This window comes from Phaseolus vulgaris, chromosome 2 (genome assembly GCF_051622355.1).
Source record: "Phaseolus vulgaris cultivar YP4 chromosome 2, ASM5162235v1, whole genome shotgun sequence".
Taxonomy (NCBI): domain Eukaryota; kingdom Viridiplantae; phylum Streptophyta; class Magnoliopsida; order Fabales; family Fabaceae; genus Phaseolus; species Phaseolus vulgaris.
This window is the reverse complement of record NC_143499.1, coordinates 14,825,308-14,836,551: the sequence shown is the minus strand read 5'-3', so window position 1 is coordinate 14,836,551 and position 11,244 is coordinate 14,825,308. Positions and strand designations below refer to the sequence as shown.

At 34.6% G+C, this 11,244-nt stretch overlaps 3 protein-coding genes across 3 annotated transcripts; 1 reads left to right on the top strand and 2 right to left on the bottom strand.

The window, feature by feature from the left end:
• Window positions 1–255: 255 nt before the first annotated feature.
• Window positions 256–3,150, bottom strand: LOC137809067 (uncharacterized). Its single transcript, XM_090297890.1, has 5 exons — window positions 3,016–3,150; window positions 2,810–2,929; window positions 1,739–2,733; window positions 693–1,068; window positions 256–612 (listed from the first exon to the last, which is right to left on the bottom strand). The coding sequence occupies exons 1-5, from the start codon at window positions 3,148–3,150 to the stop codon at window positions 256–258; spliced, it is 1,983 nt and encodes a 660-aa protein (XP_090154016.1).
• Window positions 3,151–4,161: 1,011 nt separating this feature from the next.
• Window positions 4,162–7,292, top strand: LOC137810770 (mucin-like protein). Its single transcript, XM_068612192.1, has 3 exons — window positions 4,162–4,828; window positions 6,249–6,435; window positions 6,580–7,292. The coding sequence occupies exons 1-3, from the start codon at window positions 4,260–4,262 to the stop codon at window positions 6,784–6,786; spliced, it is 963 nt and encodes a 320-aa protein (XP_068468293.1). The 5' UTR covers window positions 4,162–4,259; the 3' UTR covers window positions 6,787–7,292.
• Window positions 7,293–8,200: 908 nt separating this feature from the next.
• HVA22C (HVA22 homolog C) lies at window positions 8,201–10,919 on the bottom strand. Its single transcript, XM_068612191.1, has 5 exons — window positions 10,720–10,919; window positions 10,568–10,594; window positions 10,354–10,476; window positions 8,599–8,866; window positions 8,201–8,390 (listed from the first exon to the last, which is right to left on the bottom strand). Exons 1-5 carry the CDS (start codon window positions 10,779–10,781, stop codon window positions 8,322–8,324), a joined length of 549 nt encoding a protein of 182 aa, XP_068468292.1. The 5' UTR covers window positions 10,782–10,919; the 3' UTR covers window positions 8,201–8,321.
• Window positions 10,920–11,244: the final 325 nt, after the last annotated feature.

Here is an 11,244-nt window from a genome sequence, read left to right as displayed (position 1 = left end):
GGGCGGTGTACACTAGACGATCACGTAATGTTCGTGGACGTCGTTGATATTTTGTTTTATTACATGATTGTAATAATAATAACTTTGTATGTGTACAATATGGTTTAATTAATTTATGTTGTAGTGTTTGCTATTTTATTTTTATCTGACATAAACACGAATTCATTATGAATCGGAAATGAAGTAATAAATTATGAATCAAAAGTTAAGTAATAAATTATGAATAAGAACCTCACATTATAAATTATGTCTACATCAATCGTCTCCAAGGTTCACATATGTCGGACTAATACTAATTAATTGGGTAAAAGATTGCATCCTACCAACATAATATGATAACCATAACCTTGCCTCTGGGTAACAATGTGTACACCATAAAATGTCAGCGGTAGGTATGGGACAATCATCAACCATTTTTACCTGCACAAAGTGTGAATCATATACATGACCAATACATAGTAATCGGTGTAGACCAACATCGGTAGGGGGTGCAGTACGTAATGGGAAAATAGTAATATTTTGTTTCAAAGACAAACAAACTAAGATAATATTGTATCTGCTTGCTATTAAGTATCCCATATCCGGTATTGTCATCCATTTGTCAACACTAGCCTGCAAAATACAATAATGAAATTAGATAGCATACAAGTTCAATTAATTAATGCACATGACTCTTATGAATATACACTTACCACTGACAACTCATCCACTAGTAGGGATCTCTTGATATGTTCTACCCGTTGATGACCACCTAATAATGTTGCATATTCTTCACGCCACTGAGATATTTCTTTGAATAAATCCATTCTGATAAGTGGCCATGACTCTTCACCCATCCCCAACAAGGAGGCAATAGCACGAAACCCACAATGTCCATATGCTTTAACATCTATTACATCCAAAATATAAGGGTGACATTTTGGATGAAATTGATTAAGCATGGGAATTGCATTGGTGTTGGCTGTCACCTTAACCTTTCCCTTAGGAGTCTTCAAAGATGATGAGCTATCATTTACAATATGGATGCGATCTACATGCTCAAAATATGAAGGGATGCGTTTTGTAGACCTCTGAAATTTGTTTGTTTGACTCTTTTGGGATCCTTTTGTCTTGACTACATTAAGTGGTGCACATAATGTTGTCATGTCTGGGTAGGCAATTTCACGCAACTTGTTTTTAATTGTCACTTTGCCACACATGTCAACCTGTTTGAACCGGGATAGAATGACATCCCATTTTTGTTGAATTGACAACTCAGATGATGAATCACATTCAGATAAATCTGAAAAGCTTAGTCTCGTCCACATAACATGAACTTCACTAAGAGGAATGACACCCATAGCATATCTGGCTAATTGACAAGCACATGGTAATCCGTGAGTCCGTCTAAGTACACATCCACAACATTCACTATCAAACCCCACATCATTGACCCGATCAAACTCTTCAGCAATGAGAATCAAAGCATGTTTAGATACAAAGCCAACCAATATCTTGTACAACTGCACATTGAATGTGTGTCCTATCACATGTAGACTCATTTCAAAGGATGCCTTGATTTCATTATGTTGAAGTATAATAACATGCTTGATAGCATCCCAACATGAGCACAAGTCTCCCATGCTATTTTGTAATATTCGTTTCAAAGACCAATGAGCTGATTCAACCCTGTATAAGTATAAAACATAAAACAATTAGACGTTATAATGAATTAAACAAAGTAAAGGCATTGATATACCTGTTTGATGTTGTATTTCCCAAATGCATTAATGAATCTGTCCAACACTTTACAAATTTTTCTTTGTGCAGAATAATCCATGTGTTCTTCACATATTCAACAAGTAATGGCCACGGTGAACAAATAGTTTCAAAACTTTTATCAAACTCATCAAATTGAGCAATATCTGTACAATCAATGATAGTCCTCCATGAATCCATCACAACTTCCCAAGCCTCGACAGAATCAACCAACATTTTACACTTTGCTTTAACATTTTTATTGATATGAAACCGACAAAGAAGGTTTCTTGCTTTAGGAAACACAATATTGATGGCATTCATCAAAGCAAGATCTCTATCACAAACAATGACTTCAGGCCCCACATGCGATGTCAAAAGTGACCCTCTAAATTTTTGTAGTGCCCATATGAAGTTCTTTTCCTTCTCGCTAGATAAGAATGCAAAACCAGCAGAAATGGACAAACCTGTACAAGTCACACCAACAATCTCAAACAAAGGCAATCGATACTTGTTTGTTTTGTAAGTCGTATCCATCAAGAATACAATGTTAAATGCATTCAAAAGTTTCACAGCATCAGGACGAGTCCAAAAAATATCACTAACAATATTGGAAGACTCATGACACGTACTCCAGTGAAGATAGTTGTCACGGTCTAACAACATCATTAATTGTTGTAATTCAGTTTGTGGTCCTCTAACTGATCTCTTGTATGAGTATCTTGCATTGTATACTTGCTTTATTGTTGTCATATTATCCTCATTATTCTCCTTCAAAGTACGTAGTATGCTACTCGGTTTAACCATGCTTTTAGTCATATCAACAAGCATATTCGCTTTTAATTTGCCCGCATATGGATGACCAACTAATGTATCATACAAATCATGATTATGAGTACCACATATTACCTTAAGTACCCAACCTTGACCCTTTCCAATAGGTTTACCTCGCAATTTAAAGGGACATTGACATTTTCGAGTACCAGTTACAGTAACCTCCAAACCATCCTTATACTTTCTGTAACTACCCCCCCCCCCCCCCCCCCCCCCCCCTTTCACAACCTAACAAGACATATGTTTTTCTCCCTTGCTTCCCATTTGCTATGTCAGACCTAATAATGACAATAACAAAACCAAGTCTATAAGCAACCCTACGGACCCATTCAAGTAAGTCTTCTCGCGAAGGAAAAACCTACACAAAGTTATTCCAACAATATTACAAAAACACTTCTTCAAATTATAAAGCAATAAACATAAATAGAATGAAATTGTATTCACCTCATCTGTTGTAAAATGAGCATCATAATCCTCTTCAACTAATTCATGTTGATGCACAAAATTCATTAATTCTTCCATATATATCATTTCTACTTCATCCGATCTTTTTGTAATCAATCCAACCTCCATGTCCATACTTACACCTTCATTCATAAAACATAAATTTCTATTTTATTCTAATTTTCATAAATTCAAACAAGTATGCAAAATAAAAACAACATTCAATTACCCTTCCGGATAGTGTAATCCATAAGTAAAATAGTACCTTCCATATTAGATAATCCGTAATGCATTTCACAACTTCAAAGTGACTTCCAGATTGTTTAATCCATAAGTCAAATTAAAACAGCAAATTGCATTCTGGATTACATAATCCGTAAGTCATATTTAAAGTTCTAAAATGACTTCCGGATTACGTAATCCATAGTTCATTTTAATGTACCGGATTACACAATCCGAAAAAGTGAATATCTTTGTTCCGGATCCGGTTTACCCCAGCTTTAACTAATCCGGAACAATTTAATGTTGTCTTACAGATTGTAAAAACATTCCGGATTATAGGGGTGGATTCATTGCACGGATTATACAATCCGGTGATCTAGCAGATTAACCCAATCCGGAGAAATGTGTTTAAAGCACGAAGACTTACCTACGAACGGACGAGCGCAGTGAAGACCACCCACCATAGCAACAGCACCACCTCCACGGTTACCACCACAAGCACCACCACAAGCACCACTATCACCACCGGCAAGCACCAAGCACTAAACACCAAGACCAAACACCTTCGTTCTTCGTTTTCACTATGAGTAGAAAGTAAAACAATTTTTCTATTTTTATCTTTTTTTACTGAAGGACAAATTTGGAATTTTAAAAGTATATGGGGTGGCTGAAGAAGGGATGGAGGTGCAGGAAGAAGCACTCCACAACAATGTGTTCTAGATATTGTCATCCGTAGGCCCGTTTATAGCTTCCAGAGACAAGGACATAGTTGGATTTTAAAAACTTTGTTGGGTGCAGGAAGCAATTGATCGGATGCAGGAAGTAATTGCCAAATAGGAATGGGAGTAGCAAAGATCAAAATCTGGTTGTCCGGGTTCTGCTGCAGGTCCATTTAATGGCCCTTGTTGAAATTAAAAACAAGGCCCATGGCCCAAAATCTACCCTCTCTTTTTCCTCAGAGCGAAAACTGAGATGTGAGATGTAAGCATAGTGTTTGTTTGTGCTTGAGCAGTTAATCGATAATGCAAGCGTTTCGACGAATAACAACAACGACCATCTCAACGGCAAAGCAATTCAACGCTCTACCATCCATTATTTCCGCCGATGCGCTATTCTATCCTTCCGGCGAGGTTCTGGTCACGAGACGTTGGTTGTCGAGCCGCAAGTCCCGGAGCGGCGAGGACGAGTGGAACGAGGCTTGGGAAACGGCGTGGCTGCCGGAGGACTTAAGGCCGAAGACGCGAGCTCCGTGGGAGAGCGACGTCAACTTCCCCTCCTCCTCCTCCTCCCCCGTTGCTGCGGCTGACGCCGTGGCCGAGGCCGACGAGGAGACGAAGGCATTCGTGGCGGAGATGAACGAGAATTGGAACGAGCGGCGAAGAGGATCGAAGGAGAAGGAGAAGGAGAAGAGGGAAGAAAACGGCGCGCTTTACAGCGTGGAGAATATGAAGAAGGATTACCGACTGAAGAAGCAGAGGATGCACGCTGGATTGTGGATGAAGGAGATTGAGAAGCTCGAGGAGGCAAAATTGGCGGATTCTGACGTTGCTGCTGGCGATGACATCCAGAGATTGATTGATAGTTGCTCCGAGTATACCTCTCTCTCTCTCACTCACTTTTAAATTGGATTATGATTCTTGAGATGCTGCTTTATATTGGTATTTGAGTTTGTGGTTTTGTTGTTGATTTAAGTTCCTGATACTGAAATCTCATTAAGCATTGTGGTTATAGTCCATCTTTTATAATCTAAAACCCTAAAACTAACTTCTAAACCCCTAAACCTCTTTTGTTTTTATAATTTAAAACCAGATTTTCCCGAGTAGAGTGTTCTATGTAAACTAGTTATTGACCTTGGGAATTTCTAATGAAGCATGTTGTGTGGTGTGTTAAGAACCGGATTACTCATGTGTATTGTTTGTTTATATTATTGTGTACTGTGTTATAATTGACCAATCACCATCTCTCCCAATATTTTGAGCTAAAGGTTAAGGCTTGGGAATACAAGATTTAGTTTAATGAGGAGTGCTAGCTACATACTATTCTCTGACATATTCTCTCTTGTTGGGCTTTTTTAAAAACTTCAAATTCATTAGTGTGGAACTCATTAAATAAAGAGTGAAACCTAATTATTTTCATGATTTGCATTGCAGAAAACTTCGGTTAATAGTAGTGTGTTGGAAGATGTATTGTTAACAGTTTTCTTAGTTTTATACGTCTAAAGAACTGCTAATAATACATTTATATTGTTGGTTGAAATTTGTTGAAAATCACTGAAGTGTGTGCATGTATATTCAAGTGGTAGTGGTTTGTGTTTCTTAATTATGTGGTCCTGGGTGTTCGAATCCTAGTAATGTCCCTTTAAATATGGCTTAAACCGTGTTGGAATAGGAATATTCATACTGTGTGCACGCTCAATGAGCTCGTCGTGTTTGAATTGTGATTGCATGGACGCCGTCAGTTTTCCTTTTATTGTAACTCGATCTATAAGAAATGGGGTAGGGGGATTGAACTTTTGACCAGTTGGTTATAGAAATATCTAAAATGCCATGTCAATGACTCAAGTACCTAATACTCCCTTTTTAGCATAAGCTTTATGATGGAAATTCTGGAATGGTTTTGCATCTATAATATGTACCGTTTCTTTTAAATGCCATTAATATTGCATTGCTTTCAAGAGACGTTGAGTAATAGTAGCAAATGACATTCTATGAAGAAGTACTTGTGTTTTATTTGTGGGGAAGGGAATACAAATATTTTTTTCTTCACTTCAGAATTCTCCTTTGTAGATCCCAGATAGGGCTATGACTTGGTATTAACTGGTGACTATCTATTAACTCCTTTGTTTTGCTCATTAATGTAGATGTATGGCCATTCTGTTTTTTGTACACTATACATTTTCTGGTCTCTTGTTTCTGTGCACATTGAGTTCTCATAGCATCGAAGTTATAGCTTTTTCATCTTTAGTTTTATGTACTTGTGTCATTTGAACTTAAATGCCCGAACAACTGCAGCATTTTTGACCCTGGCAATAATGATCTCAACAATGCACAAGTGCAAACTGCTGAGTTCAAAAATATGCCTGATGGATGGGAAACGATATCAAAAAATCAAGAAGGAAATGTATGGGAGATGTCCCAGAGAGAAGAAGATATACTTCTACAGGAATTTGAACGACGTATTGCCTATAGTAAATTTCAGGTGTGTATAAAAACAATAGATTACCATGTTGATTTTCTAATCCTAATACAAAGCATTGGTATTGTTTTTAGGAATCTTGGAGTATAATGTTAGATACCTAGTTTTGCTCTTTATCATTCACAACTTGATAAAACTTGGATGCAGATTGCTAGTTTTATCAAGACTCACATATTTAGCCGGAGGAGGCCAATTGATGGGTGGAAATATATGATAGAGGTGGTGGGACCAAATGCTAAGAGAGGAAAGGGTAGTGTTTCGAGAGTACCAACTCTATCTGATCCCTCTACACAACCTTTCAAGGAGGAGAGAAATTCGGTTGGCAAGACTTATCTTCCCCTTCAGAGAAGGTAGCTTGGTCATGTTGGTGAATAAAGGACAGTTACTGCTACTTAGCCTTTATTGACAACAAGATGCTCGCATGCAATCTCGGTTAAGGTTCAAAACCCTGGGTGAATTGCAAAAGCAAGTGACGATATGACCCAGGATGAATGTGACCTAAAAGCAAAAGGAGTGTTCTCTCTTGCCATGTTAAATGTTACTCTAATCTCATGAAGAAAGCACTAGAGGTTGCATCCAGGATTGTTGATGCATCAAAATAGAAACATGGTCTATATTATATTCATTGATAATGCAGAATTAGTAAATAATTAATGCCCCCTGTGCCTCTATCAAAGCATTATAAACAATTAATCCTGTTCGATTGGTTGAGGTTCAGAACAAACCTATTGCGGTTTTGCATAAGTTGTCTCACTCTGTTGTTGGTTTGTAAAAGTACCAGCTTTATTGGTTTTATATCTTAACGTGGGCGTCCTACTTCTACTTGTATGTTTATGAAAATAAACAGATTTAGCCTGCTATTTGTCACGTTTTTTCAATATCTGTTACCTAAACTTAATTTTTAGGTATAGAATATTGCAGGCCATATAACATTTCAATTAAAATTTTACTGAGATAATAATTTAATGGAGAACGACGTTTGACTATTTTTAAGCATAATGACCGTTTGATTTCAACTGATAATATCGTGGTAATATATCTGACTCAGTTGTTCAAATTCAGACAAATCTCAAAAGAAATGCCCACGGTATACTTAGGTTGCAAGATAAATCATGAGCTCTTTCAAGTTACTTTATTGCATAAGGATGTTTAAAGGAAAGAAACTTTATGCATCCTTTAACTATAAAATGATTTTATAAAAAGGGACTCATCAAAATCTTATAATTAGAAATGGAGAAAGTACAACCTTCCAATATCGCCACACTTCATATAATGCATTTTCTTTCCAAATGCACTTCCTTAAATATTGAGTTATTCATTAAAAGTTGATTTTTACCATGGACATCCATACTATACTTACCTTTAATGTGACATTCTATGCAACCTATCGAGATACAATTCTAATACTATTTTACATTTAGAAGCACCTAGTAACTTATTGTTCTTTTCTATTTTAATTTAGTGTGAAAGAAAATCAGAACCTTGTATTCACGCACGGGAGAATTGCACAACTGTTGTCCTGCATTTCTATTAGTCTTCAACGAATAAGTTCTGAATATATGCCATTTTTCTTGTCAAATTTAGCTCAGCGAAAAGCAAAGTCAGTGTGTTCATATCTACATACTTGAAGTGGGAATAAACTTTGCAAATTTCGTTGGCTAGAAGTTGGTGATTACAACTGACTTTGGTCACGACAATTATTTATCTCATTCTCCATTTTTTTTATCTTTCCTCCTTTTGTCTTTATAGTTGAATTAACTAGACGAAATATCTCAACCTTAACTAGTCATATATCTAAATTAACTAAGTTCATAAGTCATACACTTAAATCACTATTAAAGTATTGCCATGGTGATATTACAGATGAGTTTAAGGGTTAACACAGTTAATTAATATATATAATCATCCTCAAAGATCATATAACTTCCATTCCTCCGTGCTCTACCTTCTCTGTCAGCCTGCATATATCAACAATCCATAAGTGTTTTTTATGATTAAAAAGTTGCTTATCTTTCCATGTTTAAATTGCACTAAAATAGGGATAGTTCCTATGAATTCGGTGCTCAATGAAATTGACAAAAGTAACTATAATTTACATCTAAAATCTTCCATAAGATTCTTGTTTTCCATAACTAATGGTCACCACAAAATTTGAAAAATGTGTACCTTGGTTATGAGTCTTTCAAATGCTTCTGTTCCATGCTCTTCCATGTATCTCTCAGCAGCAGAAAGGACATCATCCTGCTTACTAAATATGTTCTTTCGAGGAACATACCACATTTGAGAAGCTCCTGGGATTTTTGGCATTTGTGGCATTTGTGGATTCATATAGAATGGTCTAACATAGTGCCTATAAACATGTGCTGCCCCATTGAACTGTGGAAGAACCAGCCAGCAACTAAGTATCAACTTGGCATAAGGCCAAATGGCAAGCCTGAAATTAGGAACACAGTTACATTGGAAAGTTACACTGGTACTGAAGTTTAGTTTCTTAAAACTTTTCTTGCCAAGCAAAGAACTTGTATGAGAACCTTTAGAAAATGAAAATTCCCCCAAAGTGATAACTAAACGTCTAAATGGTATTGCTAAATTACTTGAACTTGAATAAGTAAATACTAAATCATGGTCATGTACTTAATGAATAAACTCAAACTTAAGATTATGTTTGATTATTTAAATGAGGCAAACTAAACATTATAGAGTTGTTATTAATAATTTATGCATGTGTGCACTACTAAAACATTTGTAATTTTGTTTACACACTTGTAATTTTATTTGCAATCTTGCATCAAAAATTTAGTTTACTCTAATGTTTGAGAGTTATATTTTAACTAAAAGACTTTCTACCTTCCTTAATAACTTGAAAATAAATTCAACAAATTATTTGAAGAGAAAGAAAATTATAAATGACATAAATTAGTCAAAATAAAGTTTATATTTTTTGTAGACCAATTTGATAAAAATAGTTTGTAAGTTAGATAATTATCGATAATTTTTGTTAAACTAACTAATTGATGTTAGTGAAAAATAAGTTAAATTGTTAGATATATATAAATAACATAAAAAGGAGATGTGTACATATTTTTATATTATATATTTAGATTATTATAGTTTTAAGTTTATAAGTTTATTTTTATTTTTTACTTTTTCAAGGATAGAATATTTCATTAAAAAAGAGTATGAAAATAAATATTAAAACTAAAATAAATAATCTAATTTGAAAACAGATAGATAGTGATGAATTTCAATCAAATATTGAAGATAAAATAAAAATAAAAATTATAATAAGTTCTAAACTCTGATATTAGTTATCATTTGAAAAAATATTATAAATTAGTCAGCTGAACATGTTCACAAAACATACTACTTATAAATAAGATATGTTAGCTATCTGAAAAGACCTGTGAAACACACAACTCATGATTTATTACTTAAAATTTGAACTTTAAATAAATAAAATCATTATATTTTCAGAATCCAAAATAAAAATTGAAGTGCACGATTTGTTTTCATTATTTCGTTTTAAAATAATTTTGTACTATTCAGCAATGATATTTTTCATTAAATTCTATGAAGATACCAAAATTGTTTCCTAAACAAGCATGTTAAAAAAGAGAAAGAAAGAACTGATGAGAGACATTTTTCCATATTGTTAGACCTCTCCTTCAAGTTCACACTCTATTCTGTGCTTAACACCACTCTTTTACCTTCCACCAGTTATTTGAACATCATGTTTAGTTGTATTTTGAAAACTATAAACAGAAGATAGAAAATCAAACACACCCTTAAATTTACCCTACCCTTTCATAGCCTTATTAAGGTTCAAACAATGCACCACAAACAAATTGCATACTTCAATATCCATATGATACCACCACCATATAGCATCCAAAAAGTGTTGAGATTCAGTAATTAACTTACACTTCAAGAACTTTGGCAAATGTGAGCTCAAACAGAGTGATCAAAGAATAGAGAACCCAATAAGTGAGCCATTGCTGATCATCAATACTAGACCTACTCTCTATGGCCTTTATCGAAGCATATCTGCCACAAACACCAAAAGATACACTCACAAACCAAAACCTCACACACTTTCTTCCAAAAGTCACATTCAAAAAACAAAAGCCATACTTACAAAGGGTAAACCAGGGTGACCAAGGGCCTGAACAAAAAGCAAAAACACAACTCTCAGATCAAAATGATTCAACGTAAGATACACAAAAAGTTTAAAACTTTTATGTGAATCTACATCATACAATGGCATTCAAGCTAAGAGAAGAAGCATACAGAGCAAGAACATCGAAGTTCTTGAAGAGAACTTGGAGAAAATTGTCGCCAGAAGTACCCATTTGATGCAATGTTGTTATGGATCCTTGTGTGGAGTGGAACACAGAAAGAGGGTTAGTAAAGAGAGACAAGGGAAAACAGAGAGGCTTCAAAAGTGGGACACAGGAAACTAGAAAGTAACAAAGAAAATGAAAGTATTGTTGACAAAACCTTGACAAAAAGTTTCTGTTTTTTATTCATAATTTTTTTGTCATATATTTTATGAATGGATAAAACATGTAACTTCTGTTTAGAAAATATTATATCGACATTTAATATGTATTACATTAACTTATTTAATAATTTAAAAATAGGCATAGTCTCAAAAAAAATTACAAATACATCAATATATTTATTTTTATTGTTTTAAGATTAATTTCTGCTAGAGCGTTAGATTTTTAATAAAATCTCTTCCCCTCCCATCCGATTTTTCATTTCTACAAAATACACCTAAAAGATTATTTAAAGATTGAGGAGATCTATTGT